Source organism: Orcinus orca, chromosome 16 (genome assembly GCF_937001465.1).
Source record: "Orcinus orca chromosome 16, mOrcOrc1.1, whole genome shotgun sequence".
NCBI lineage: Eukaryota > Metazoa > Chordata > Mammalia > Artiodactyla > Delphinidae > Orcinus > Orcinus orca.
The window spans coordinates 10,842,397-10,869,572 of NC_064574.1; the positions used below are offsets into that span (position 1 = coordinate 10,842,397).

General features: G+C 48.5%; 1 protein-coding gene across 7 annotated transcripts in view; it reads left to right on the forward strand.

Moving 5' to 3' along the window:
* ATP9A (ATPase phospholipid transporting 9A (putative)) overlaps positions 1-27,176 on the forward strand; it is a 136,586-nt gene that overhangs the window by 12,709 nt on the left and 96,701 nt on the right. For all 7 annotated transcript variants that reach the window (XR_004478679.2, XR_004478678.2, XR_004478680.2 and 4 more), the window contains exons 2-4: positions 14,127-14,271; positions 17,498-17,611; positions 25,334-25,442. Coding sequence is in view for 4 of the 7 variants with exons in the window: in XM_049699163.1 (XP_049555120.1) it covers positions 14,127-14,271; positions 17,498-17,611; positions 25,334-25,442 (368 nt within the window). In the remaining 3 variants the exon portion in view is untranslated. The remainder of the gene's footprint in view (positions 1-14,126; positions 14,272-17,497; positions 17,612-25,333; positions 25,443-27,176) is intronic.

The following is a 27,176-nucleotide window of genomic DNA, read 5'->3' on the forward strand; positions in this document are numbered from 1 at the left end:
ACCTTTAATTTACATAACCAGGGCCCTGTAGTTTTACAAGTTGATTCTTATTGTCACTTTATAAATATAATGTGTTCATTCTGAACACTGACCCTGCAAAGCAGAGGCACGCCAAAGACACACAAAGGGAAAGTTGAGGGAGGCCCAGGCCTGGGTTATGGTGATCTCATGTTTGCTATTTGGCTGGAGATGCTCTCGTTTCAGTCCTCACTGCCTCCCAGCTGCTTCCTGCTGCATCACTGAGATTTCTTGTGTTTCCAGGCTGTTGCATTAACTGGGGCTGAGCCTTTGTCAGTCACTAATATCTCCTGAGCAGTACTGGGATGTTTTGTGCCCAGTGATGGAACCAGGGGCCTGGGGGACCAGGGCTTGTTAGAGAACAGCCCCTGTACAGTCAAGCCGGAGACAGCTGCTGTGGCCCTGGAGGTACCTGCCCCACTCAGAGCCCTCCCCAGCTCTGGGGCCCCACACGGGACTTTTTTTTTTTTTTGGCTGCATTGGGTCTTCACTGCTGCACGGGGGCTTTCTCTAGTTGCAGCGCTTCATTGTGGTGCACGGGCTTCTCATTGCGGAGCACGGGCTCTAGGCTCGTGGCCTTCAGTAGTTGTGGCTCGCGGGCTCTAGAGCACAGGCTCAGTAGTTGTGGCACACGGGCTTAGTTGCTGCAGGGCGTGTGGGATCTTCCCAGACCAGGGCTCGAACCCCTGTCCCCTGCATCGGCGGGTGGATTCTTACCACTGCGCCACCAGGGGAGCACCCCACACGGGACTTTTAAACACTAGCATTTTATTTTTTCTAGTATAAAAGTAATAATTTCTGTTAAAGAAAACTACTGATTTCTCTTAGAGAAAGGTTAAAGATGCAGTAGCTAGAATTTAAAGCCCGACTTTCTATTAACATTTAGGTATGTTTCCTTCTGATCTATAATTTTATCGGATGGCTATTGGGTGACATTATTTTCGTTGGGTTTTGCTGTTAGAAATTAGAACCTAGTCTACAGAGGCTATCTTTCTTCTTTCTTTCTTTCTGTTTTTTTAGCCACGCCATGGGGCATGTGGGATCTTAGCTCCCTGACCAGGATGGAACCCGCACCTCCTGCAGTGGAAGTGCAAAGTCTTAACCACTGGACCACCAGGGAAGTCCCTAGAGGCTATCTTGATGCATGAATTTTTGCTACATCTTGGACAATGAATTTCTGGAAGGGCTCTGCCATTTTACACCCCATGAAAGCCAGAATGGCCCTTGTTCCAGGGTCAGGATAATTTTGCCTTTTGCCTAGCGCAAACCCCCGAGATTGGGAAAGTTCAAAAAAAAAGAGAAAGAAGTAAAAACACATGCTTTCCTTTCTTTGTCGGCCACAGATCAGGCTTCCTGTTTATTAACGTGTGAGCCAGGTGGAGCTGGAGGGCAGTAGGGGCCTGTGGTCGATTGAGGACAGGCTGGCTCCGTGGTAACGCTAACGCTCTGTGGATGGACGGGGGGAACCGAACACCTCACAGTGGTGTGTGTTTGGTGGCCGTGAGAGAGAACGGAGTCTGCAAGCATACAGTAAATGTTTGTTGAACGAATAAAAGGCTTTCTAGATCCAGTTTCTCTTGACAAAGCTGTGTGTAGACAACAGGGCCAAGGGCACGTCTGCTTCCCTGCAGAGGAGGGTGAGGGTTGTAGTGGGGTCGTTGGAGCCCAGGGTCACGTTCCCCTGCAGCAGCATCATTAGGAGAGGTGTGAAGTGCTCCCTGTGAGGGCCCTGCCACGCCTGAGCTGCCCTCGGACCAGCCCCTCAGCCCCTCTACCACCTGTTTCCAGAGGTAAACTCCTCCCAAGCGACAGGTGTTGTAACTTCTGGCGTCTTACAGGCGCCCTTGGAAACATCCCCCGTGGCCTTCCCGGGGGCTTGGTGCCAGAGCCACGCCCGGTGGGGCAGCGCCTTGGCGGGGCTGCAGCCCCGGTCTCCAGGGGAGCGCGGATGGAGCTGAGTCCGGTTAGGAGGCGGGTTCCCGGTGGAGGGCTGGCTCCCCGCCGCCTGGCTTCGCTGCTGAGCACCTGAGAGCCTGGATTCAGGCACCGCTGCCTCTGTCCACGTTGGCCTCCTCCTCTCACTGGCTATATGACCTTGGGCGAGAGAGTCCAGCTCTCTGAAAACGGGTGTGATGACAGTGCTGGGGGGGGCGGGGTGTGAGGACTGAATGAGCTGATGCGTGTCAGGTGCTTAGATCCCAAGCGTGGGGCCCCCGGGAAGTACAGTAGCAGTGATAGCCGTTGTCAAGGATGACAGTGGGGTGGAGGGAGGAGCCATGCGGGCCTGGGCGGTGGCACTGGGGACCCTCCGTGTGTCCTGCTGTGTCTCTGTCTTTGGGTTCCTCCCTAGGTGGTCGTCTGAACAATTCAGAGGTGGCTCTTGGAGTCTGCTGTAGTGTGAGGTCTTCAGGCGCCGGTTAAGAGCGATGGCTCTCGGGTCCACCTGCTGGACCCACAGCTGACTCTGCCCCCCACCAGCTGCAGGACTCTCAGTGTGGGAGGGGGGCGATGAGAGCGCCCACGGAATGGGGGTCAGGATCAAGGGAAGTAATTCACATGGACAGCCGGCACACGCTGAGCGCTTTATAGCTGTTCTCGCTTATCGTCCTGGTATCTGGGGAATTGCCTTCCATGTAATCATTCAGTTCTGTTCAGTTCTCTGGCATTCTGTGGGCTGCTGCTGGGTGCTGCCGCACCAGACCTCTTCTAGAACCCGTGAGCAGATGGCCTAGTGAAAGTGTCCACATGTGAGTAGGGTCCCTGCACGCTGGGTGCCTGGGGCATGTGAAGGGATCCACGCAGAGCGACCGAGCACCTGCTGTATGCCAGGCCTGGGGTGGGAGGCGAGCAGTATCTGGTCTCTGACCCACAAGCTTGTGGCTGAGATTTAAGGCTGCAGACTGAGAGCTGTGTGCTGTTTGGGCAGCAGTGTGGGGTTTTTGGGTTCTTTTTTGGTTTTGGTTTTAAATTTAAAAAGTTTAATCACAGGGTCACATAGTTCAGTATTGGTTTTTTTCTTATAAATTTATTTGTTTGTTTGTTTTTGCTGCATCGGGTCTTTGTTGCTGCGCGTGGGCTTTCTCTAGTTGCGGCGAACGGGGGCTACCCTTCGTTGCGGTGCATGGGCTTCTCATTGCGGAGCACGGGCTCTAGGCACACGGGCTTCAGTAGTTGTGGCACACAGGCTTGGTTGCTCCGCGGCATGTGGGATCTTCCTGAACTACGGCTCAAACCCGTGTTCCCTGCATTGACAGGCAGATTCTTAACCGCTGTGCCACCAGGGAAGTCCCAGTTCAGTGTTAAAAGGTACAGAAGTGTGTACATTGCACACTCAGTCTCCCTCCCGCCCGCTCCGTTCACCTACCCTGTGCCCCTCTCCAGGCAACCACTCATCAATTTCTTCAGTGTCGTTCTGGAGAAACTTTAACCATCTACCAAAAAAAGTACAAGTATCTTATATCTATCTAGACAGACATGCATGAATGTTTCCCTTTTTTATTCAATTATTAGTACACCTTACACACTACAACCTATTTTTTTCACTTAACAATACACCCTGGGCCTGTTCCATATCAGGACATAAAAAGCTTCTTTATTTAAATTTTTTCTTTAAAGTGGCTTAATTGGATTCCATCGAATAGATGTACTTTAAGCAGTTTACTACAGGTGAGGTTTAGGTTATTTCTAGTTTGCTGTTACTAGATGTTATGGTGAATGGTCTTTATACCCATTTTGGAACATATGGAATATCTCGAAGGGGAATGGTTGGGTCAAAATGAATGTCCATTTGTAATTTTGATAGCTGTCGCCAGGCTTCCCTCCCTCAAGGTAACACTGATTTAGGCCCCTCCCAGCAGTGAAGGTGCCTGTTTGGCCATCCTGACCAAGCACAGGTGTTGTTAGGCTCTTTGATCTTCGTCATCGTGCTAAGTAAAAAAATGATCTCTCAGTGTGGTTTTAGTTTTGCCTAGTACTTTAAAATTGAATCAGTTGCCAACATTTAAAAACTGAGTGTTTGCATCTCACAATCTTATGTTTTGTCTTTGTCTTGAAGAATTGGATGGTCTACTGTGCTGGGCTTATGTAGAATTGTATCCTGGTAGGATCTGGGGGCAGCTACTTCCTTCCCATGAGATCTGGTCTCCTCAGTGTGCCCCACCCCACTGGATCCTGTGTTTATTTTTGTTCATTTATTGTTTTCTGTTACTTGCTGGGCTTCTGTAGATTTGAGTTTGCCAGTCCTGGTCTAGAGAGAAACAGGTAAGTCTAAGGGAGAACAGAGCTGCTTCGTCTTCTCTTCGGGAATAACAGAGTTGGGTTTTGACGGATAAGTAGAAGTTGGGTGATGGGCTTGCCTGAGCAAGTCTGGTGTGGATGAGTCTTGCACAGGGGTTGGGAGTTGGAGAAAAATGAAACAGCCAGGGAAGAGCTAAAAGTGCAGAGTTCTGGAGCTCGCCTGCCTTGGCTGCAATCGGTGGTTTGACTGTGAGGACCTGGGATGAAAAGGTAACAGGGGTGAATTTGAGTTCATAATTATTGAATCGTGGGGTTGGATGCAATGTGAGAGGTGTCATGTGCTCTGAGCAGAAAGAGACCAATAGGGGAAGACTTAAGGCCCGAGAAATAGGGAGAGGCGACAGTTTACATCATCCGTGACTGCCCCCTACCCCAGAGAACCAGAGTTAACAGTTTGTGTGTGTGTGTGTGTGTGTATTTCCTAGTATTTTTTCCCATGCATATATCAGCATATATTATTTTTATTAAAATATAGCACAATAAATTGCTTATCTTTTGCTTGCTTTTTTCCTTCCGTTTTATCACTTGAATCTTGTCCTGCCAGTGTGTGTGTCTCTACCTTATTCTTTCCAGACTACAGTCCCTTGTACAGGGGTCTTGCCGTAATGGGCATTTGGTCATTTCCAGGGTTTTGCTCTCTCTCTGTATTGCTGCTGCTGGCCTCCTAGTGCATTTCCCGTTGGTCACCAGCACCCATATTTGTGTCCTTCTAGGTAGACTTGCTAGGTCAGAGGGTCTGAGCTTTACGGTTGAAGAAGTTGCTGCATCGACTTGGCTTTTTTCATTGGGAAACAGTAGTCCCACCTTATCTGAGCTTTCGCTTTCTATGGTTTCAGTTACCCTTAATGAACCTGAAAATATGAAATGGAAAATTCCAGAAGTAAACAATTCATAAGTTTTACATTGTCCGCTGTTCCGAGTAGCATGATGAAATCTTGTGTCTTCCTTAGTCCTGCCCTGGACATGACTCATCATCCCTCTGTCCCGCATATCCTGCCAGTAGTCACTCAGATGGGTCTCCGTTATCAGATCAGCTGTCCCAGTATCACAGTGCTTGTGTTCAAACAACCCTTATTTTACTTAATAATGGCCCCGAATAGTGATGTTGGCAATTCGGACATGTCAAAGGGAAGCTGTGAAGTGCTTCTTTTAAGTGAAAAGGTGAAAGTTTTCGACTTAAAGGAAAGAAAAGAAGTAGTATGCTGAGGTTGCTAAGATCCACAGTAAGAATGAATCTTCTATCAGTGAAATTATGAAGAGGGAAAAAGAAATTCGTGCTAGTTTTTGTGCACCTCAAACCGCAAAACTTATGGCCACAGTGTGTGATAAGTACTTTAGTTAAGATGAAAAGGGCATTAAATTTGTACATAAGGTATTTTGAGAGAGACCATGTTCACATAACTTTTATTACAGTATATTGTTATAATTGTTATGTTTTATTATTGGTTATTGTTATTAATCTGTTACTGTGCCTAATTCATAAATGAAACTTTATCACAGGTATTTGTGTATAGGAAAAACTCCGTGCTATCCTCAGTTTCACGCATCCCCTGGGGGGGTCTTGGACCGTATCCCCTGTGGATAAGAGGGACAACTATCGTCTTGTTTCTTCTCCAGACAGTAGCATTCCTGTGGCCAGAGATACTTCAGACTTCAGTGAACTACTTCCTTCTTTGCATTCTTTCAGATCCTAGATTTTATATTCTCCTGGTTTAAAAAAAAAAAAAAAAATCTAGCCACTTCCCTGTTTCTAGAACAAAGAGCAAAAGTTTCCCTTCATACCTTCTCTTCCATTCCTTCCAGTCCCCCCCACCTGCCCTCCAGGCATCTGTGCTTAACAGTTTGGGTTACGTCCTTCTAGACCTGCTGTCCAGTGTGGTAGCCACTAGCCGCATGTGGCTGTTTTCATTCATTAAATTAATGATCTAAAATTTAAAATGTATGTTTCCAGCGCTCAACAGCCATGTGTGGCTAATGGCTGGTGTGTTCGATGGTGCAGCTAGAGAACATCTCCCTCTGCACAGAAATGTCGGGGACAGTCCCGCTCTAGAGCAGCATTCTCAGACTTGGGACGGTTGGCATTTGGGGCCAGATAATCCTCTGTGTGGGGCTGTCTTGTCCACTGTAGGATGTTTAGCAGCATCCTTGGCTTCTACCCACTAGATGCCAGTAGCCCTTCCCTTCCCTGGACCTGCAGTCATGACAGCCAAACATCTCTCTAGACGTTGCCAAGTGTCCCCAGGGGCAAATTCACCCCCTACCCCCATTGAGAGCTACTGCTGCAGACTATTTTCTCTATATTGCTTTTTTTAAAATTGGGGTGTACTTGATGTACACTATGATACCAGTTTCAAGTGTACAACCTAGTGATTCACAACTTTTAAAGGTTGTACTCCATCTGTAGTTATTATATAATATTGGCTATATTCCCTGTGCGGTACAATAATATATCCTTGTAGCTTACTTATTTTATACATAGTTGGCACCTCTTAATCCCCTTCCCCTGTCTCGCCCCTCCTCACTGGCACCCTCTAGTTTGTTCTCTGTATCTGTGAGTTCTCCGTGTTGCTTTTAATTTTCCTTTACATTCTTCCTGGATCTTTCCGGCGTCAACACTGAGACTCTAGCTTCCTGGACTCCGGCTTCAGGGAAGGTGGCTACGTCATGCAGGCAATTCAGCAAATATTTACTGAGTGCCTGCTGAGTGGCACCAGGGCAGAGATGATCATTTCTTTGGACGCCAGCTCCTTGTTGCAGTAGGTACGTTTTCCAGAAACATTGTTCCCTTGGCGTGTCCCTCGCTAATATTTGCTTTTCCTTGCATTTGGCCAGATTGTGTGAAAACACTGCACATCTGGTTGGCAGGCTATTGGCTATCGAAACCTTTGTTTTAGAGTCAAGTCGTAAGGAACTCCGCTTTGGTTTCCTTTTGTTTAAATTGTGTAAGCTGGAAGCAGCGTAGACGAGATTATTTCTAGCCTTACATCTTAGCCTAGTTGAATAGCCGTTGCTATTCCGGTGAGAAAATTTTCATGTTTTCTTTTTTCAATCTGGAAAAATAACGTAAGAGAAATAAGATCTACTTTTAATTGAATGCCTGTTATGTGCTAGGCATTGTCTTACACCCTTTATAGATAAAATCCTCAGTCTTCGTAGTAATTCAGCAAGGTGGGTCTTACTGTCAATTTACAGATAGGGCAAGTGGGGATCACAGAAGATGAATTGTCCAAGGGCTCACAGCTCGTGTGGAACGGGGCTGGGATTTGTGCACAGGCCCATCTGGTTTAAAAGCTGGTGTTTATTCCTCTAGCCCACGTGGTCCTGCTGTTCTGAAACTGAGACTCTTGCTTGTTACTTCTTTTTCAGCCTCTACATTAATTTCTCGCACTCAGGGGTTCTATCTCGTAGCCCATCTCCCCAGCCTGTCTAGAATGTGGGATAGGAGTTAATTTGGGAAAGTGACAGCTCAGTTTGGTGTTGAGAAGCAACAGCAGGGTGACAGCTGCCACCCCAGAGCTCCAGGCAGCTCTCCCTCTTGGACCTCCGGGGTGCTGACGTCCACCCCTGGACAGACGGGGTGTGGCGGCGTCGTGGGTATAAACCCAGATGTCGGGGGAGCCTGGCTGCCGCCTCTTCTGCTTTAACTCACCTGGGGGCCGGGGGAGGACTTCGTCACTTGTAAATTTGCCACCAAGCCCAAGGCTTCTACTGCAGGCCAGTAGTTCCCCAGATAGCAGGTGATGGCCCCAGGTGCTACAGTGATCCTGAGTAATTCACGGACAGGAACTAAATCACGTTGAGATGTATAGCGAGACACTTCCTTTTTCAGTTTTCCTTCAATATTTTTAACCTTGTCAGGGCCCACTTTTGAATAGCAGAAGAAACTGGCCAGCAGGCAGCAGGCTGGGGGCTGGGAGCCACTGTATCTGGAATTTAGTAACGTTTGCTTCTCATTGTGTTGATTTTGATGTTTACCTTCTGTTTATGGCAAGTGATACTGGTTTTGCATTTATGTTAGTGGTTACCTTTTAAGTTACCTTCTAAGACACATTTATGTACTGATAAATAAAATCCAGGTCAGGAGTTCTCAACCAGGGCACAACTGGCATTTCAGGCTGCATCATTCTTTGTGGTGGGTGCTGTCCTGGGCTTTGTAGGATGTTTAGTAGAATCTTGGCCTCCTCTACCTACTAGATACCAGTAACTAACCCCCTTCTCCCTGTTGAGAATCGCTGATTTAAGGTATGCAAATTGAGGCAAACTTACGAAGTTAGAAGGTAGAATTAGTTGGATATGGTAGAAATCCCGTGTGTGTGAAAAGGGCTGAAGTTTGGGAAACTCTTTGGGCAAATTGCCTTCAGTTGTGGGGTCCACTTGCTGATGTTCCTGTGGCATTGAGGTTTGTTCAGGAGCGAGGAGGGAGGAGATGCCTTGAAAGAGCTGCTCTAAAGCAGCACCGTCTAGTAGAACCTCTGCCATGCTGGAATGTTCTGCGTCCGCGCCGTCCAGTCCATAGCCACGGACCACCTGTGGCCGCGGAGCGCTGAGAATGTGGCTGCTGAGAATGAGGAATTTAACTCTTTTATTTAAGTAACTTAAATGTAAAGCTACCATGTTGGACATCACAGCTCTAAAGAGATCAGTGTGCAGACGTCAGGATGATAGACTGCAGGCTTTAAAAGCTTAGATGCGAAGACACGCAAACCACCAGGAAAGCATCTTATTAAGTACGGCCCAGCCACGTGGCAGACAGGACTATCAGACAGGAGATTTGGGGCGGTGGTTAACTGCACCCACTTAACATTGGCTTTAGCAAAGTAAAATAAAACAAAAACCAATGTACTGGTGCCTAAGACTTGAGAAGCCCAGGGAACCGACAGACCTACACTCGCCCCCGAGGTGGGCAGGAGCCTCCTGTGGTCTCTGCATCCTCCTTGTGACTCCATTTTCAGGCAGACTCTCCCTAAACAGGAGCAAGGTGGCTTCCTGCAACTCCAGGCTTGTTTTCTGCCACCTTAACAACCCCAGGGTGAAGAGCATGTCTTTTCTGGAATTTCTAGCAAAAATCCCAGCCAGGCCTCTCACTGGCCCTTTCTCTGAGCCCATCACCATGCTGAGGGCTCTGCTTGGCCAAGCCTGGATCCTGGGCTTGTGATGCCTGGAGCTCAGAGGTGGGGTTGGCCTCGCTCGGCTCAATCAGGTGGAAAGATGGAGGGAAATGGACTTACTAAATTATAACTGTAGGCTATAGAAGAAAACTGTATGGTAGCCTAGGCTAAGGGACTGAATCTGAGGTAGGACATACTTGGACGGGGGCCCCTCCCTAAGGCTGGGGTGCAGACCTGGTTGGAGACAGTGTAGTTCAGGCCACTGGATGGCAGGACCAGAGGTGGTCTGCAGGTGGGGCCAGCAAGAAAGCAATCCCAGGGGTACCGATGGGGTGGCAGGCACAGCTGGCGGTTGACACATTGGGTGTACAATAGGAGTGAGGGCACCGGAGCTCACAGTGTCCCTGGTGGGACACTAAGGGCCACAGTGACAGGAGGACCTTGGGAGACAAACCTGGGGGTGAGGGAATCAGGGCACTGGTGTGGAGGAGGCCTGGGGCCTGGGATGTCTATATCGAGAGGGCCCTGGGAAGGTGACCCCTGGGCCACAGTGGGGCTTGAAAGCCTCGAGGGACAGCATGTGCTGGGCGCATGGCTGGCCAGGGCACCATTCGATGGCCTCACTCAACGCACTGCTGACCTGCCCACTGTGCCACGGCCTGGAAACCACAGGTGAGCTTTTTCCTCCAGTGGTGTCCCTCCAGCGCCCTCTACTGAGAAGGCTTAGCATTTCACTGACTGTAAAGGAGAGGCAGAAAGCAGTCTGTCCACATCCCAGAGCGGGCATTGAAGGGTGACTGGGGAGCTGGGAGCCAACGCATTGATATGAAGATTAATGAATGAGTGTGGGGGGCAGGGCAGCTGACGTGCACACAGAAGAGCTCCGCTTTGAGCCGCCTGAGAGCCCTCACTCTCTATGGCCCCTAAGGATCTTTCCAATTTTATGTAATGAAGAGAGACTAGAAAAAAAAAAATAGAGCTGTGAGATAATTGTGCTGATGGGGCTGTCAGTGGCTGTGCAGGGTGCTCTCAAGCTCTTAGCTCAGGATGTGGATCAGACAGACCTGGGCTTAAAGTCGGCTTCCACCACTCGGTAGTAGATGGAGCTGCTGTAGCAGTAGATCTTGAGCAGGTAACTGAGTCCTCTCTGGGCCTCAGTTTATCCATCATGAAAATGGGGATGATGCTAGTACATACCATGTAGGATGGTTGTGAACATTAAGTGAAGTAAGACATTATGTTTTAAAGAGAACACACTTCGACATCCGTAACACTTTGAGAATCTATCTTTCTCATCACCCCTCACCGCCACCACCCTAGTCTTTGCTTGCCTGGATGACGGCAACAGCTTTCTAAATGATCCTTCTGTTTCCATTTTTTTTGGTTAATGTACGGCTTGATTAAGATATAGTTCACATACCCTGCAGTTCACCTCTTTAAAGTATATAATTCAGCAATTTTTAGTATATTCATTGAGTTGTGCAGACATCACCACAATGTTAGGACACTTCACCATCCCCCAAAGAAGCCTCACACCTGTTACCTGTTTCTCCTTTTGCCCACGGCAGCGTCTTCTCTGCTCAGAAGCCAGAAGGACCTTTAAAAAAATGTAACTCGGGAATTCCCTGGCCGTCCAGTGGTTAGGACTCTGTGCTTCCGCTGCAGGGTCATGGGTTTGATCCCTGGTTGGGGAACTAAGATCCTGCAAACCATGAGACGTGGCCAAAAAAAAAAAAAAAAAATCAGATCATGCCACCTTGTGCTTGTAACCCTTCAGTGATCCCCACTGTGGATGGAGTAAAATCCAGACTCCTTGCCCTGGTGACAAGGCCCTGTGTCGTCTGCCCCCTCCTCCTCCTCCGACCTCATCTTTTACCCTGTCCCCCGTGTTCGGGGCATTCCAGCCACGCTAGTCTTCTTTCCCTGCAGATGTGCGTCAGGCTGCTTCCCGCCTCTGGATCTGTGCCCTTGCGGTTCTGGTCTGTCTAGATGGCGGTTCTGGTCTGCCTAGATGGCTCTTCCTTGCCTGCTTGCGTGGATGTTTCTTCTTGTCACTCAGCTCCCCTGTCACCCCAGCCTTCCCAACCACCCAGTCTCCCGGAGCCACGCCCCTTCCCCTCTCCTTCTCTTATCCCACGCCTTATTTTATTTTAGAGAGCTGTTTACTGTCTCTCTTCCTCCCCGTGGGAGGAGGACCTCGTCTGTCTTGCTCACTGTTGAATGCCCTAGGTGAGGACCTGCGTCCTGTGAGTGCACAGGACATTCTAGGTGAATGAAAGTGTGACAAAAAGGGAGCAATGATCCCTTGTCGTCTTCTTCTTCTTATTAGATTCAATAAATACTGTTGACCTAAAAGTCATTGAAAGTGTGCAGCTTATATCCGGTGCAGGTAGAAAGTGAATAAACAAGGTGACAATCAGGGTGATTAAATGAGATCAGCTTGGGGCTAGTTACACTGGGCTCAGGTGACACAAAGTCCTTATTTTACCCTGTGCCAAATGCTTATTACCCTTTGTTGCAATGAGATTGTGAGGAAGTTAGAAGGGAAGGATCCTGTTCCAAAGTTAGGTCCCCACAGGAACTGGAATCATAGTTGGACCAGATGAGCACTTAATAAATGCTTACTATTATGGATTTAGCTAAAAAGAAATGCACATTTAGTCCCATAGGTAATATATGTACAATGTGACGGAAGAATAAGTAGGAAAAGGTGCCCCTACTCCCTCCTTCCCAAAGGAAACCGGTGGCGTCAGCTGTCATGGAGGTTTTCTGCATTGGCAGGCATAGTCTGCACGTTATCCTCTTGCTTTCATGCAAGGAATGGCATCCTGGACACACCTTGCAGCTCCTTCCTGATTTAGCATATCTTGCAAATGGGGCTATTCAGTGCACACAGCTCTATCTCCCTCTTCAAAGACTGTTGAGCATTTTATCGTATGGACGTTCCCTGCTTATTTGACCAGCCGCCCTCTGATGACTCGTCAGGTACGGTTCCAGTCTTTGCTACCACCTGCGGGCTGCCCTGAATGACCTGCCCCCGTGCACATGCACGCCTGCCGGTTAAGTCACAGAGCGTTTAACTTGGTAGCTTGCTGTGAGGAACCTTCTGCTGGGACAAAACAGACAAAACTCATAAACAGCCTGACAGTATGTCATTCTCTTAAATTCATTCTTCAGCTTTCATTAGAAACACTCAGCTCTGGGAGTCGTCATTACAGGATTATTATAGGATGGGGAGAGACTGGCTGGTCCACAGAAAAGTCAGTGACCATGGGTAGGTATCTGCAGATTGAAGGGTGTGCTTCCGTCAAATGCATCCTCCCTCCCTCCTTCATTCAGTGCTTTGCGTCCACGGATGGCCGGCTTGGGTGGCGCACACCCAAGAGCAGGAATGGGGCTGGACACCTCAAGGTTTCTGTATGTGTCTCTCGCCAACACGAATGAGTTATTAGAAGTGAAACCCATCCTCGTGAGAGCTACCGCCATCCTCCCCACCCCAGCCCTAGCACTAGCTTACGGGAACCAGGATGCTATTTTGAAGAAAGAGCATCGTGTTTCATCATGGAAATTTTGAGCATCTGAGCAGGCAACTTTCTGGCTTGCTACTCTTTAGAGTCCCGATGCCCAGGGACTGTGTGTGCTCAGCTCTGCACCCCAGTACCTGGGCAGGGCCTGCCTGGCCCGTAGGAGGAGGGGGAGACGGTGGGTCTGCAGGTGACAAGTAACTATATAAGTCATCATGGCCACATCTGGATGGGTTGCCTTCAGCTGGCAGCATCTCAAGGGGCTGGTAGGGCTGGGGTTCCTTCCTCCCAGCCTGTGGGGGTGGGTGGGGAGGTGAACAGTTCAGCCTGGGGTCTTTCCATGAAAGACCCTTAACGGATGCTCGTAATTCTCAAAATGCCTGTTTACAGCCTCTCCTGAAGGATGGGCTGCCTTTTTTGGGCACGAGTGAGGGTGGGCATGTGTGTCTCAGAGCAGCTGACTTTTGCCAGAGCCGGGCAGGTGTCCCTGGCTTCACACAGGCGACCTGAGGGCAGGCGTGCCTGGTGAGCTGCCCTCCGGGGGCGGCCCTGGGAGTCAGTTTGCCTACAGCTGGTACGCTGGCCTGTCTCCAGGTTATGCGGGGCGCCGAGTCATCATCTTGCTGGCGTGTTCCTCCAGCATGTTGCTAAAACGTGGAGCCGAGTGTGGAAGGAGATTCTTTCCCTTCTCTTTTTGTATAGTAATCTTGGTGTGACCAGCACCCTTGATAGCATGTGGGGTGCGGAGACACTGGGTTTCAGAATAAGATGGACCTGGTTCAAGGCCAGGCTCAGCTGTTTCTCACGTCTTGGTAAACTCGGGTGCTTTACTCAGCTGTCCTGAGCTTTCCTCTCACCTGCAGAATGTCAAAGTGATAACAGTACTTGTTGCTCTGTATTTACTTTTTTAACTTAAATCTTATTTTAAGATTTAACTTTAAAACTTATTTTAAAAACGAATCCTACTTTTTGAAATAATTTGGGCTTGGGGACAAAGCATCTTTGATTTGGACCACAGCTTCTTAGATGCCTCAGCTGTGTTTTCCCCTCTCATTGAAGGATGAAGCCTCAGATGGGGCTGTGGTTCTGACTCAGTGAAGATGCTTTAGAGAAAGACATTCTGGGAAGAGTGGATGGGTGTGGGCTCGGCCTTGACGGTGTGGGCGTGTCTTTCCCACAGGTGCTGCGAGTGGCTGAGATGCTGTGGTGCAGGGGAGCCCAGGCCCCGCACGGTCTGGTTGGGGCACCCCGAGAAGAGGGACCAGAGATACCCTCGAAATGTCATCAACAATCAGAAGTACAACTTCTTCACCTTTTTGCCTGGGGTATGTACGGGCAGGGGCAACATCGTTTTCTTCTTCCTACACCAGATGTATGCAGTGGTACCAGTCTTAGCAGACTGAAGTCCCTGTGGCAGATTTTGTGAACACCCCGTCTTTTCCATGTCACCTCAGCCACTGGCCATTCATCTTCCCTGGTCCTGAGCACCTGGAAGGGGGCTGCCTTCTGTCTGCAAGGCTGTGAGACTCCACTTGATTGGTTAGAATAACTTCACATTTACTTGGTGTGTTGGGCCTAAGAGTGAAAAAGATATTTTGAGGACGTAGCTTTGTTCCAAAAAAAAAAGAAAATCAGGAGGGGACTTCCCTGGAGGCGCAGTGGTTGAGAGTCCGCCTGCCAATGCAGGGGACACGGGTTCGAGCCCTGTTCCGGGAAGATCCCACATGCCGCAGAGCAACTAAGCCCGTGTGCCGCAGCTACTGAGCCTGCGCTCTAGAGCCTGCGAGCCACAACTACTGAAGCCCACGCGCCTAGAGCCCATGCTCCGCAACAAGAGAAGCCACCACAATGAGAAGCCCGCACACCGCAACGAAGAGTAGCCCCCGCTCACCACAAGTAGAGAAAGCCTGCGCACAGCAACAAAGACCCAATGCAGCCAAAAATAAATAAATAAATAAATTTATTAAAAAAAAAAATCAGTGCTTACATTCCCCCCCACCCCTCATTATCATGAAATACACATTTGGAACAGGAAAGTTGGGAGATAAAAGTGTAGAGAACTTTTTTTTAAAGGTAAATTTTAACACTATCATCCAGAGAGACTTTCTATTAACATGTTTGTGATTTTTTTTTTAATTGAAGTCACTTTTTTTTTTTTTTGAATTTATTTTTGGCTGCATTGGGTCTTTGTTGCTGCACGTGGGCTTTCTCTAGTTGCGGCGAGCGGGGGCTACTCTTCCTTGCGGTGCACGGGCTTCTCACTGTAGTGGCTTCTCATTGCAGAGCACAGGCTCTAGGCGCGCGGGCTTCAGTAGTTGTGGCTCACAGGCTCTAGAGCGCAGGCTCAATAGTTGTGGCACACGGGCTTAGTTGCTCCGCGACATGTGGGATCTTCCCGGACCAGGGCTTGAACCCGTGTCCCCTGCATTGGCAGGCGGACTCTCAACCACTGCACCACCAGGGAAGCCTGTTTGCTAATGTTTTGCATAGTATTTTACTCTGCATTCATCCCTTTTGTTTGTTAAATCCATGGACAAGTACTCTGAAAACCTTGCCCCTAAAACACCTTTAAGTTAAACATCTGTTTTTATCTAGTGTGGCCTCCAGGATACACTGACTGACTTCAGAAGCAGCAGCAGCAATCAGTTCGAAAGCTGGAAGAAAAAAAAAATCACTGTTTGATTTATTGAGGGAGAACATGGAAACGCAAATACCTTACACTGTAGCTTAAGTTCAACCTGAATGTTTTTTTAAGGGTGTTTTGTTTTTTTTTTTTTGCGGTACGCGGGCCTCTCATTGCTGTGGCCTCTCCCGTTGCGGAGCACAGGCTCCGGACGCGCAGGCTCAGCGGCCATGGCTCACGGGCCCAGCCGCTCCGCGGCATGTGGGATCTTCCCGGACCGGGGCACGAACCCGTGTCCCCTGCATCCGCAGGCGGACTCCCAACCACTGCGCCACCAGGGAAGCCCTTTAAGGGTGATTTTGAGTACATTTATTGCTGCCTGGCTTACTCCCCTCCCCCAGCCCCCTAAAGCTCAGTATCTTTTTTTTTAATTAATTAATTAATTTTTGGCTGCGTTGGGTCTTCATTGCTGCGCGCAGGCTTTCTCTAGTTGTGGCGAGTAGGGGCTGTTCTTCGTTGTGGTGTGTGGGCTTCTCATTGCGGTGACTTCTCTCTTTGCGGAGTATGGGCTCTAGGTGCGTGGGCTTCAGTAGTTGTGGTACGTGGGCTCAGTAGTTGTGGTACGTGGGCTCAGTAGTTGTGGCACATGGGCTTAGTTGCTCCGCGGCATGTGGGATCTTCCCAGACCAGGGCTCAAACCCGTGTCTGCTGCATTGGTAGGCAGATTCTTAACCACTGCGCCACCAGGGAAGTCACGAGCTCAGTGTCTTAAGTCAAGTGAAAGTTTATTTCTCATTCACGGAAATTCTGAGGCAGATCAGGCCATTCTCCTCCATCTCACAGCTACATTATCTGGAATACGTGGGCACCCACGTCTCCATGGCAGGGCAAGAGCGAGGGGCCGGACAGTGCTCCGAAGGGACACGTGATTTCTGTTCGTTGCCCAAAACGAGTCAGGGGGATCAGTGTCACTTCCAGGGCACGTGGGGGCAGTTGAAACTCTGCCAGAACCCTCTTGCCACATGGGATGAAATTCTGCTGTAGATATTGTATGACGTTGAGATCATACCATGGAGATATCCACTTATCTCACTCGTTTGATTCAGTCTTACAGCATAAGCATTTCCCACTAAAACCTCTTCAATAACATTTTGAGTGGCCTTTCCTGTACTTACAAAATAGTTTAAGAAGGGACTTCCCTGGCGGTCCACTGGTTAAGACGTTGCACTTCTACCTCAGGGATCAATCGTGGGTTCAATCCCTGGTTGGGGAGCTGAGATCCCACGTACTGCTCCTCATGGCCAAAAAATAGGAAAAAAAAAGTTTCCGACTTTCCTGTTGGCGCAGTGGTTAAGAATCCGCCTGCCAGTGAAGGGGATACGGGTTCAATCCCTGGTCCAGGAAGATCCCACATGCCGCGGAGCAACTAAGCCTGGTGTGCCACAACTACTGAGCCTGCACTCTAGAGCCCGTGCTTCGCAACAGGAGAACCCACGGCAATGAGAAGCCCGTGCACTGCAACTAGAGAAAGCCCGTGCACTGCAACTAGAGAAAGCCCGTGCACAGCAACGAAGACCCAACTCAGCCATAAATTAAAAAAAAAAAAAAAGTTTAAGAAATAAAATCTTACAACTATAGCCGAAGCCTCCAGCATACCCTCCCTGCCCGGAGGTCCCCACTGTCTTGAATCTAGTGTTTATAATTCCCACGTGTATCATTTGCTTCTTTACTTTGACAAATTATGTTTTCGTCACCCAGGTGTATTTTCCTATACAACATGTAGAGGTGTGTAAACTGTATATGTAGGTACCATGTGCGTTTTGTTCTTCTGGGGGGGTGTTTTGAAATGTCACTCATCCCCCTCTAAGCCCGCCCAGCTGCATCAGACCAACCTGAAGTGTCTTCTCTCTCCTCTCTCTCCATTCCAGGTGCTGTTTAACCAGTTCAAATACTTCTTCAACCTCTACTTCCTGCTTCTCGCCTGCTCCCAGTTCGTCCCCGAAATGCGACTGGGAGCACTGTACACCTACTGGGTTCCCCTGGTGAGTCAGTCGGGTCGTCCGTTCAGTAACATCAGAGGTTGGGCAGCACAGGTTCTTTGTCCTCCAGGCACCTGGAATGGGACTCGGCCTTTCAAGGGAGAGGACACCCTCAGGCCAACACGTTGGGAACCCCTGAGGTTTTCATGGTGAGGCTCCGTTTCTCCCACTACCGGGGTCAACCGTAGTGATGCCTGTGCTACTCATTCCTTCTGTCCGTCAGCTGTTCAGCCTTTCCTTGTTTCAGCAAATATTTTTTGCATGCCTGTCGTGAATCCCTCGGTTCTAGGCTCTGGTGCACAGCGGTCCTGAGCGAGGCAAAGCCTCCGACGCTGTGCATTGTGCTCTTTGAATCGTTTTCTGTTTATTATGTAGACTCTTTCAGCGTGCGGGGTTGACAGAGGAACAGGTTCTGTGCTTCAGTGTGTATGGAGGGTGACGGACCCGACGCCCCTCCGTCCTTCTTGTGCCGCCTTTTCTTTCTTCCTGCCTTTTTGGAAATGGTTATTGAGCACCTGCTGTGTGCCAGCCATGGTGCTGGGCACTGGGGATGCAGCAGTGACTGAAATGTAGAAAAATTCCTGCCCTCGCAGAGTTGACTTTCAGCGGGGACAGACAGTAAAACAGTTGAGCCTAATTGTTTCAAGTTGTGAAACTGCTGTGAAGGTAGTAGAAGGTCGGAGGGCAAATGGGGCATCCCAGGCACAGTTTAGTACTTGTTGAGCGGATGAAGGTGGGAGATGTGGAGGGGCAGTCTTAGCCAGGGTGGCCGGGAAAGGCCTCTTGAGGAGGTGATGGGAAGAAAAGTAGGAGGGTGGGAGGATCCCAGGTTCAGGGAGCAGCAGTGCAAAGGCCCTGCATTCAGCACATGCTTAGAGTATTTGAAGAGCAGAAAGAAGCCCAGCGCGTCTGGGGCACAGAGAGGGTGAAACTGACATTTCCTTTCCTCCAGAGACATTATGAAATATTATTTTTCATTACACAGGGCTCGGAAGGAACACTTGGATTCTCTGTTCACAAATCTTGTTAAATTTTTCACTGGGAGAAGATTGTTAAAGTAGAAAAGGTGTTTCCTCCTTAAGGAAACAAAAACACATTCTTTTGGACAGTAAGAATTTGGTGCACAGGCACTTAGGGAGCAGAGGAAGTGGATGCCAAGGGCCCAGGGAGCGGGGTCCACACGCCATCGGTGCTATGTTAATCAGACAGGTCGTGTCAGCAGTTCCAGCCCTGGGAAGAGGAGGGGGGTTTATTTCTTCCACACAGGCGGTGGAGGTGCTTTTGGGATGTGGGAGTCGTTCTTTTCTGCTCTGAGTCATTTGTGGGTGAGGCAGGATGTTGGGATAACAGACATTCCTGTCTGCATCAGGGTGTGTGCTTTTGCACAGTGAGTGCCACTAACTCAGAGCCAGGCTGATAGAAGAGGGGGGCCTCGTGGCCCATCTCAAAGCAGAAGATGCTGCTTTGTTCCATCAGCTGCAAACATGGACGCAGAGTTGCCAGGCCCAAAAGGTAGAAACTTCAGAGTTTTACCGAAGTACCCTAATTTTATTTAGTTTTTTAGTTCCACAGCAGTTTGCTACATACCTATATAAAGTCAAACTGTAAGTCAGTTATTTAAGAAAAGTTAGTCTGCAATGTGTATAAAGTATCATCTATCACCCTGCGTTTTACCGATTACGTTTTTTTTTTTTTTTTTTTTTTTTGGCGGTACGCGGGCCTCTCACTGTTGTGGCCTCTCCCGTTGCGGAGCACAGGCTCCGGACGCACAGGCTCAGCGGCCATGGCTCACGGGCCCAGCCGCTCCGCGGCATGTGGGATCTTCCCGGACCGAGGCAGGAACCCGCGTCCCCTGCATCGGCAGGCGGACTCTCAACCACTGCGCCACCAGGGAAGCCCCCGATTACGTTTTTAAAGTATAGTTATTTGAAAGGTAATACAGTCACACGATTCAGGAAACGTGTGAAAAGGTACCTCATGAAAAATCTCCCTTTTATCCAGTTCCACCCCCAAAACACTGTCATTCATTTCTTTTTCCTTCTTCCAAAGTTTACAAACAATGAATAAGTTTTTTCTGGACTGGCTTCTGCCATTTACCATAATTTTTGAAAATTGAAGTATAATTGACATACAACATTAAATTTAAAAATCTTGTCTTTTCCCTGCTCCCCAACGCTCCTTTTTAGATAAAAGGTTACAAGATATACACAGTGGTGAATCAGTTTTTTCTAATTTCCAGCATCTCTTTCCCTTGATTTTCAAATGTTGCTAACTCATTTACAAATTGTTAAAGCACTGTGTGGAGTGAGCACACCCCTTCCTTCTCTTGTGGTCTGTCTGCAGGCTGCCGGTTTGCAGTCTCTGCTCTGCTTGAGGCTGTATGGGTTTCCTTGGTACCTCATTGGTGCCTTCTGGGCTCAGGAACCCTCGACTGGGAGTGTGGGATGACCAGATCCCACCTCTCAAATCTTGTCTGTTGGGTTCTCCCCAGACCCCAGATCTTGCTGCTTTATTGCCTGCAAAACGCCCTCTGTTCATTTTTCTTTTCGTTTATCAACTACGAAGTGACTCTACAAAGGGACTCATTCTTTTTTTTTTTTTTTTTTTAATTATTTATTTGGCTGCATCGGGTCTTAGTTGCAGCGTGTGGGATCCTCTAGTTGCGGCGTGTGGGCTTCCCTCTGGTTGTGGCGCAGGCTGCAGAGTGCACGGGCTCAGTAGTTGCAGCACGAGGGCTTAGTTGCCCCGCGGCATGTGGGATCTTAGTTCCCCAACCAGGGATCGAAACCATGTCCCCTGCATTGGAAGGGTGGATTCTTAACCACTGGACCACCAGGGAAGTCGCCTGGGACTCATTATTTTTGGAGAAAAATTTGAAGGAGAAGCAGCACAGCAAAAATCCCTACCTGTGCAGCCACCTCCTGAGATGCCCCATCTATGTTTCTGGTCTGTTTCCTTTCAGTCTCTTCTTACACGTGCCTGTTTTACATACACTCTAACTTACATTATAGTAAAGTATGTATTAGGTAAATGCAATTGGATCCCAAGGTGTTCGAGAATGCAGCTGTGTGTCTCCCCCTCTCCCTGCCTTTACCATCTCAAGCATGATATCTGGTCTGTGCTCTCTCCCCTCGAGGTATTCATCTGCCCAGCCTGTCATATAAACCCATCGTCCAAACGATTTTTGGGGTGCAGACCTAGCACTCCTACAACCTTGTTCACGTTGGCATTGGCATGTGTGTTGGGGAGGGAACTTTGGCCATCTTTGGCATAAATTTTTCATTCTGTTAACCAAGAGTCATGTGTATGACTCAGAGAAGACGGAATTATGCAGGAGAAATAGTGGGGTTGGAAATGAGATCAGCTCTGTCGAATTCTTCCACAGTGGTTATTGGAGATTCCCATGGACTGGAGGCAAAACAGACTGGTAGAGAAAAAAGATGCTTCACTCGAGAAACAAGAACATGGGGCAAAGGAGAATAAGGAGCTTGCTTGAGATCATGCTACGGTGTGGAGAGGATGTGAAGCCCCACAGAGACGGACACTCATTTTCTTTTTCTAAGGACTGGGCTTTGGAATATCAGAAAAGGCTTTGGGGTGTGTGTGGGCTCTGTGTACGAGGGTATTCTTTGCAGCATGGCGTATGTTACTCAGACACTGGAAGCAAACAGATGTCCATCGGTGGTTACCTGAACGCTGGTCCAGCAAAACTATGGGATGCTGCCCCGGAGTCAGGAATGACGAAGTCACTCCAGTGATGTCGACACGACACGGTGTGACTCATCTTTTTCTTTGCATGAAAAAAGTAAGTTTCAGGATAACATGGACAGCATACTCCCATTTTTATGACCCTCTCCCCCACAAGAAGTATTTTTGCACACTTGTGCATGTAAATACATGGATGTCTGGAAGGTTCTTCACCGAAGTTAGTGTTTATCTTTGGAGCTGGGGGTTGCCTTTTATTCTTTTCTTTTTTTTTTTGGCGGTATGCGGGCCTCTCACTGCCGCGGCCTCTCTCGCTGCGGAGCACAGGCTCCGGACGCGCAGACTCAGCGGGCATGGCTCATGGGCCCAGCCGCTCCGCGGCATGTGGGATCCTCCCGGACCGGGGCACGAACCCATGTCCCCTGCATCGGCAGGCGGACTCCCAACCACTGCGCCACCAGGGAAGCCCGCCTTTTATTCTTTTAAGTGTTTTTTATCTTTATGTGCAGAGATCTCTGTCTTAAGTCACCTCAGTGTGCCTCTACGGAAGTTAGAAAGGTATAGGAAACTACATAGATCGGACGTGCATTCAGGGTGTTTGAAACCATTCAGAACAGAGTTGCTCCCTCCACAGGGGGAGGCCACATTGGTTCTTGGGGCTGGTGACCGAGAATCAAAATGTGGAACGCAACTTGTTGTTAGGTACTCTACCCTTTTCTGTTCCTAGTATGTATTCTGTACGTTAGCACCGGTGATGCTGACTCCAGGGTCTCAGGAAATGCAATGGGGTGAACCGTGGGGGCCGGGATGACCTGGAGGGCTGCCACACTTCTAAAAGAGGGCCCGATCCCGGTCCTAGCCCATGTCTCCTCTCTGAAATGACGCTCAGAATTTCCGGGAGAAGCCAGAAGGCCTGACTTCCAATGTAAGCAGCTGAATCACCTGGTTTCCCTGGGACTCTGGCTGTAGAGAGAAGACAGGTGGGTTACCAGCAGCCTCTGGCGGTCCTGAGGTTATTTATTTATTTATTTAGTTGTGCTGGGTCTTAGTTGTGGCAGGCAGCCTCCTTAGTTGCAGCTTGCCAGCCTCTAAGTTGCAGCACATGGGATCCTTGGTTGTGGCATGTGAACTCTTAGTGTGGCACACGTGTGGGATCTAGTTCCCTGACCAGGGATTGAAACTGGGCCCCCTGCATTGGGAGCGCGGAGTCTTAACCACTGCGCCACCAGGGACGTCCCAGTCCTGAGGTTTCTCACTAGCTTGTGACCCCTTTTATAGCCGAAGTTTCCTGTGATGGTTCAGAGACAGGAGGAGACGCTTGTCTTGTACAAGTTCTTCCTCTCTTTCCAGGGGCTGCCGAGAAGGGAGTTTGGGGTCAGACAAATTAGGTAGCATCTGTTTCTAGAAGACTGTAGCTGACTTCTCCTAAATCCCCTAGATTTTTATGTAGAGAATCAATTTCCCGTTCTTGGCTAAAGTACATTTTGAAATGTCTCCAACCACCCTGAGAGTCCTCTCATTTCAAACCCAGCCGTGAACTCAGTGGTTCAGAATGAGGGCGGGGTGGCCAGATGGTTGAGCTCTTGCTGCAACTTCTCTGAGAAGCTGTGTCATTGGAACAAGCTTTTTTGAGCCTCAGTTTCCTCACCTGTAAAATAGGGGCGATCGCATCTACTCCCTCGGCTTGTTGGGAGGTTCAGTGAAGTACAGCAAGAAAAATGCTTCAAATAGCTCCTGACACATAGAACATTCTTGGGAAATGTTCTCATTTTAATGAAAAAATTCTGGTACTAGTGCCATTGTTCATTGTGTGGATTACGTTTTAGCTTTTGGTAACTTTTTTCTTGATAGTAATACGTTAGAGGGAGAAATTCCTCAGGTGACTGCTGAAATAATCCATAAAACTGTACGAAGACCAAATAACCTAGATTTTTTTTGTTGTTATTAAGATGCGATCTACATGCCATAAAATGCACAGATACTGTTTTCAGTTCACTGTGTGTTAACATTTGTCAGCACCCATGTCAGCACCACCTTGGTCAAGACCATTCCATCACCCCGGAGAGTTCCCCCTTGCCCCTCTCCACTCAGCCCCCTCCCCAGCCAGAGGGAACGGCTTTTCTGATTTCTTTCAGAATTTTGCTTTAGTAAATCTATTTTTGACATACAACTTTATAGAAGAGTCTTAGCACCTTCAGAATTTCATGTCTGTTCAGCATCACCACCTCTGATTTCCTTACAAGCTCAGAAAACCCCCCACTCGCATTCAGGCCTCTTTCTCAGTATCTGTGGCTCTTAAGGACCTCCGAAGTTGGTCGGGTGGAATTTATTTCTGGACTACATGTGCAGCTCTTTGTAAAGCAGTTTCTAGCTTAAGATGTGGCACGTCCCCTGGGATTGATGAGGACCGTGCGCGCGCGCGCGCGTGTATGTGTGTTCGGGGGTCATAGATACGGTGACTTATGAGGGGGTATTTATTTGTAGCGGGGAGGTTAGCGCCTCCTGTCTTTGTAGTGAGCACACACTTTCCATTAACATCAATGGGATTTAGCCAGGCCCATGCAGAGAGAAATAGAAACTGGAACATTTGAAAAAACAAACAACAAAAAACGTGGGTTATGGCCCAGAACAAAACAGCAGCCTGGGGGAGGGGGTGGGGATTCTGCAAAGCGGGCGGTGCTTTTCCAGAATGGGTTTTCTCTCACCTCTGTATGTGGTCTGGTTATGCGTTTTTTTTTTTTTCTGAAATGTACCAGTTTTGCTTTGGCTTCAGTGTGTACTTTACATCTGAGTGGAAACAGGAGTAATCCTTTGATTGTAAAGATGTGTGGGCCTTTGGAGGAGTTTCACAGAGCAGCACATCTCTGGCTAAATTTACATAAGAGATTTGAAGTCCTTTGAATCTAACTTAATATGTTGCATGGGATAAACAGTATGAAGATGAAAGCCTCAGAATTCACTACTGCTAACCTTGGGGCGATTGTGCTCTCTGCATTAAAAAAAGAAAAAAGACTTTAAAAGGAGGGGTGGCAAGTGTATTTTGTAAGAAAAAATGAATGACGGTTCTTGCCTTTCTTGATACAAGAGGAAAATCTAGATGAAAATAGATTCTAGATAGGGGTGACTCACATGCCTGTGAGTATAACCTCTGCACCAGGTTTTTATGAGTTGGGGTATCTGACTTGGGAAGGTAGGGCAGTTTAAAATTTTCTTTTTATGAGTGTGTACTTACGCAATTAATACTTTAATATGTTTTCTTTATAGAAGTTTAAAACATTACAGGAAAGACTGAAGTCCCCATTCCATCTTAGCCCCCTACCTTGCAGAGGAATCTAACCAGTAGTTGAGGCCAGTGGAAAATCTTTAGCAGTATAGGAGAATCTTTGTTGGTGTTTATTTGAACAGTGTTACATTGTTATGTTCCGGAAAGTTAATTTCCCTACTGAGAGGTCAATACAAACAGGGATGCATTTCACTTTGGGTCCTGGTGGACCATCTTACTGGTTCCACCTACCCAGGTTTCTCCAGAGGCAGAACATTGTGGCAGTTAAGACTCTGGACCTAGATTCCCTGCGATATCCCATAGGAGCAAGATTATTCAACCTCTGTGTGTCTCAGTTTCTTCACGGGCAGTGTGGTGATCTCAGCCACGACCTGCACTAAGGGGTGGAAAGCACTTCAAATGGCACCCGGCACGTGGTGAGTGAGAGATGCAGACGTCAGAGGTCACCATCACTCAGCCCTCACCTGTGGCCGGACGGTTCTGGGGTTTCTGTGTTTTTCACTCTTAGGAACCCTGTGGTGGTGGTGACTGCGGACGTCCCTGTACACGTGTGTGTCAGTGAGAGTTTTTCCGGTGCATGAGATTCAGAGAAGTGGGTTTGCTGGGGCTTCTGCCCTTGGAATAATTAGCAGGTCCTGCCCTGCTGCCCTCAAGTGGCCTCTGGCCTTTTCTGTCCCCGGCCCCAGGAGAGGAAGGTGGCTTCCACCAGGGCTCACCCTCTCTCTGTCTCTGTGCAGGGCTTTGTGCTGGCCGTCACCATCATCCGAGAGGCGGTGGAGGAGATCCGATGCTACGTGCGAGACAAGGAAGTCAACTCGCAGGTCTACAGCCGGCTCACAGCGAGAGGTCAGCCTCCTGGCCCCAGTGGGGCCACTTCCTGCAGCAGGGCTGCCAGTGTGTGTGTGGGGTGGCCCACAGGGTTGCAACTCAATCATGGGCCGCTGACAGTCAGGGAGCAGAGTTCAAGGCCCGGGGCCGGCGGGTGTGTGGGTGCCCCGTGGCAGGGCAGTCACTCGTTGCCGGCACCAGGGAGGCCAGCGTCTGCCCCAGGACCTGGGGTTACTCCAGCCGCATCCCTGGGCTGCCACTGCCCTCTTAGAGCCAGTCCTGTCATCTGACTTGTGCCTCATCAACCTGGAATTCAATTCTGTGCGCTTTGCATCCTCCCACACGCGTTTCCAAGGCAGTGCAGCTTTAAAAGATATTCTTTCAACATTACAAAACGAACATTACAACTTTGCAATGTGAGTTTTTAAGAAGGCACCAGACTTAATATAATAAAAGTTGCATCTGTGAAGGTTTCTTTGAAGCCATCTTATAAATCCTTAAGATGGAAGAGTGACTAAATCTGACCCAAAGAGAAATTACTAGGTAACCTTTAATTTGAATTTTTGAAATGGGGGAATTTTAAAAACCTGCTCAAACACACCGTTGAGAACCCACAAAATAACCCAGCCAATGTCGACTTCTGTTTCCAACTACAAATTCTACCTAGATTTCCTGTAAGGTTGTATTCAGACTTGAGAGAATGTTACTTAAAGTTCCTCGAAGATTACTGATCCCATTCAGGGATTAATAATGTTTTAGGAGCGGCTGAGGGGAATAAAAACTGTGGTTTGCCTTCAGGAAATTGAGAATTCGGAAAGAGATAAGATAGATGCCCAAGGGAGCTTGCAGCCAGCCAGGTTGTGAACTGCTGTATGTTAAGTGCGTTAGTCTTCTGAGGAAGCAGTCCGTCCATGGTTTCCGGGGTTTGAGTAGAATTTTCCTTCTCGGAAAAATGTTGGAGAAATTTATTTAAGGCTCCAATTTTTTTTTTAAAAAGTATAATCCTGTGAGGGCATGAAAGTATCTTGTTTTAATGCATTGAAATAGATTTTCATAGTTGGTGGTCTTAAAAAGTTGCAAGTCTCTGGGAGAAGGGGGGATTTAGAGTTGGTATAGAAATGCTTTATTATTGCTAAACTACTGTATTTAGGACGTTTTGCTCCCTAAAGAAAGAAAACCCAGCGTAATCTTTGCAAAGGCAGGTGGCTTGGGCTTTCCATGTGGGTAATCAGAAGACCCCTCTGGAGTATGTTTTTTTGTGGTTTGTGTATATTAAATCCTCCCTTAATAACATATTCTGACTATAACATTTACAATGCTTGGCAGCAGACAAAAGCCCCATGGAGAGGGTGCGGTGGGTCTATTTAGAGCTCAGGAGGAGGGGCCCTGGGATCCCATTCATTCAGCCATCCAGGCTCCAGACCTTCTTTGGTTCTTTTCATATTGCAATTGCTTTTCCTGTGAGTGATTTTTCTGCCCTCCCCTGCAGACCCGACCCCCTTCTCAGCCCCTGCTTTAGCTTCCCTCAGTTCTTGAAAAGATCCAGAGGAGAACTGGCAGATGGCTGTAGCATTAAAAACTTGTCTTCCTTTGTGGGTCTCCTTCTGTGGCCCGTGGTTTCCATTGTCATGCCAATCCAACAGTAGGGGAAGACCTAGCAGAGTTTTGAATATTAACCCAGACCCTGGCTCTGCAATTTGTTTTGAAAGGCCCCAAAAGGCACTGAAGAAAACTGTCAGCTTGGAAAGTGAA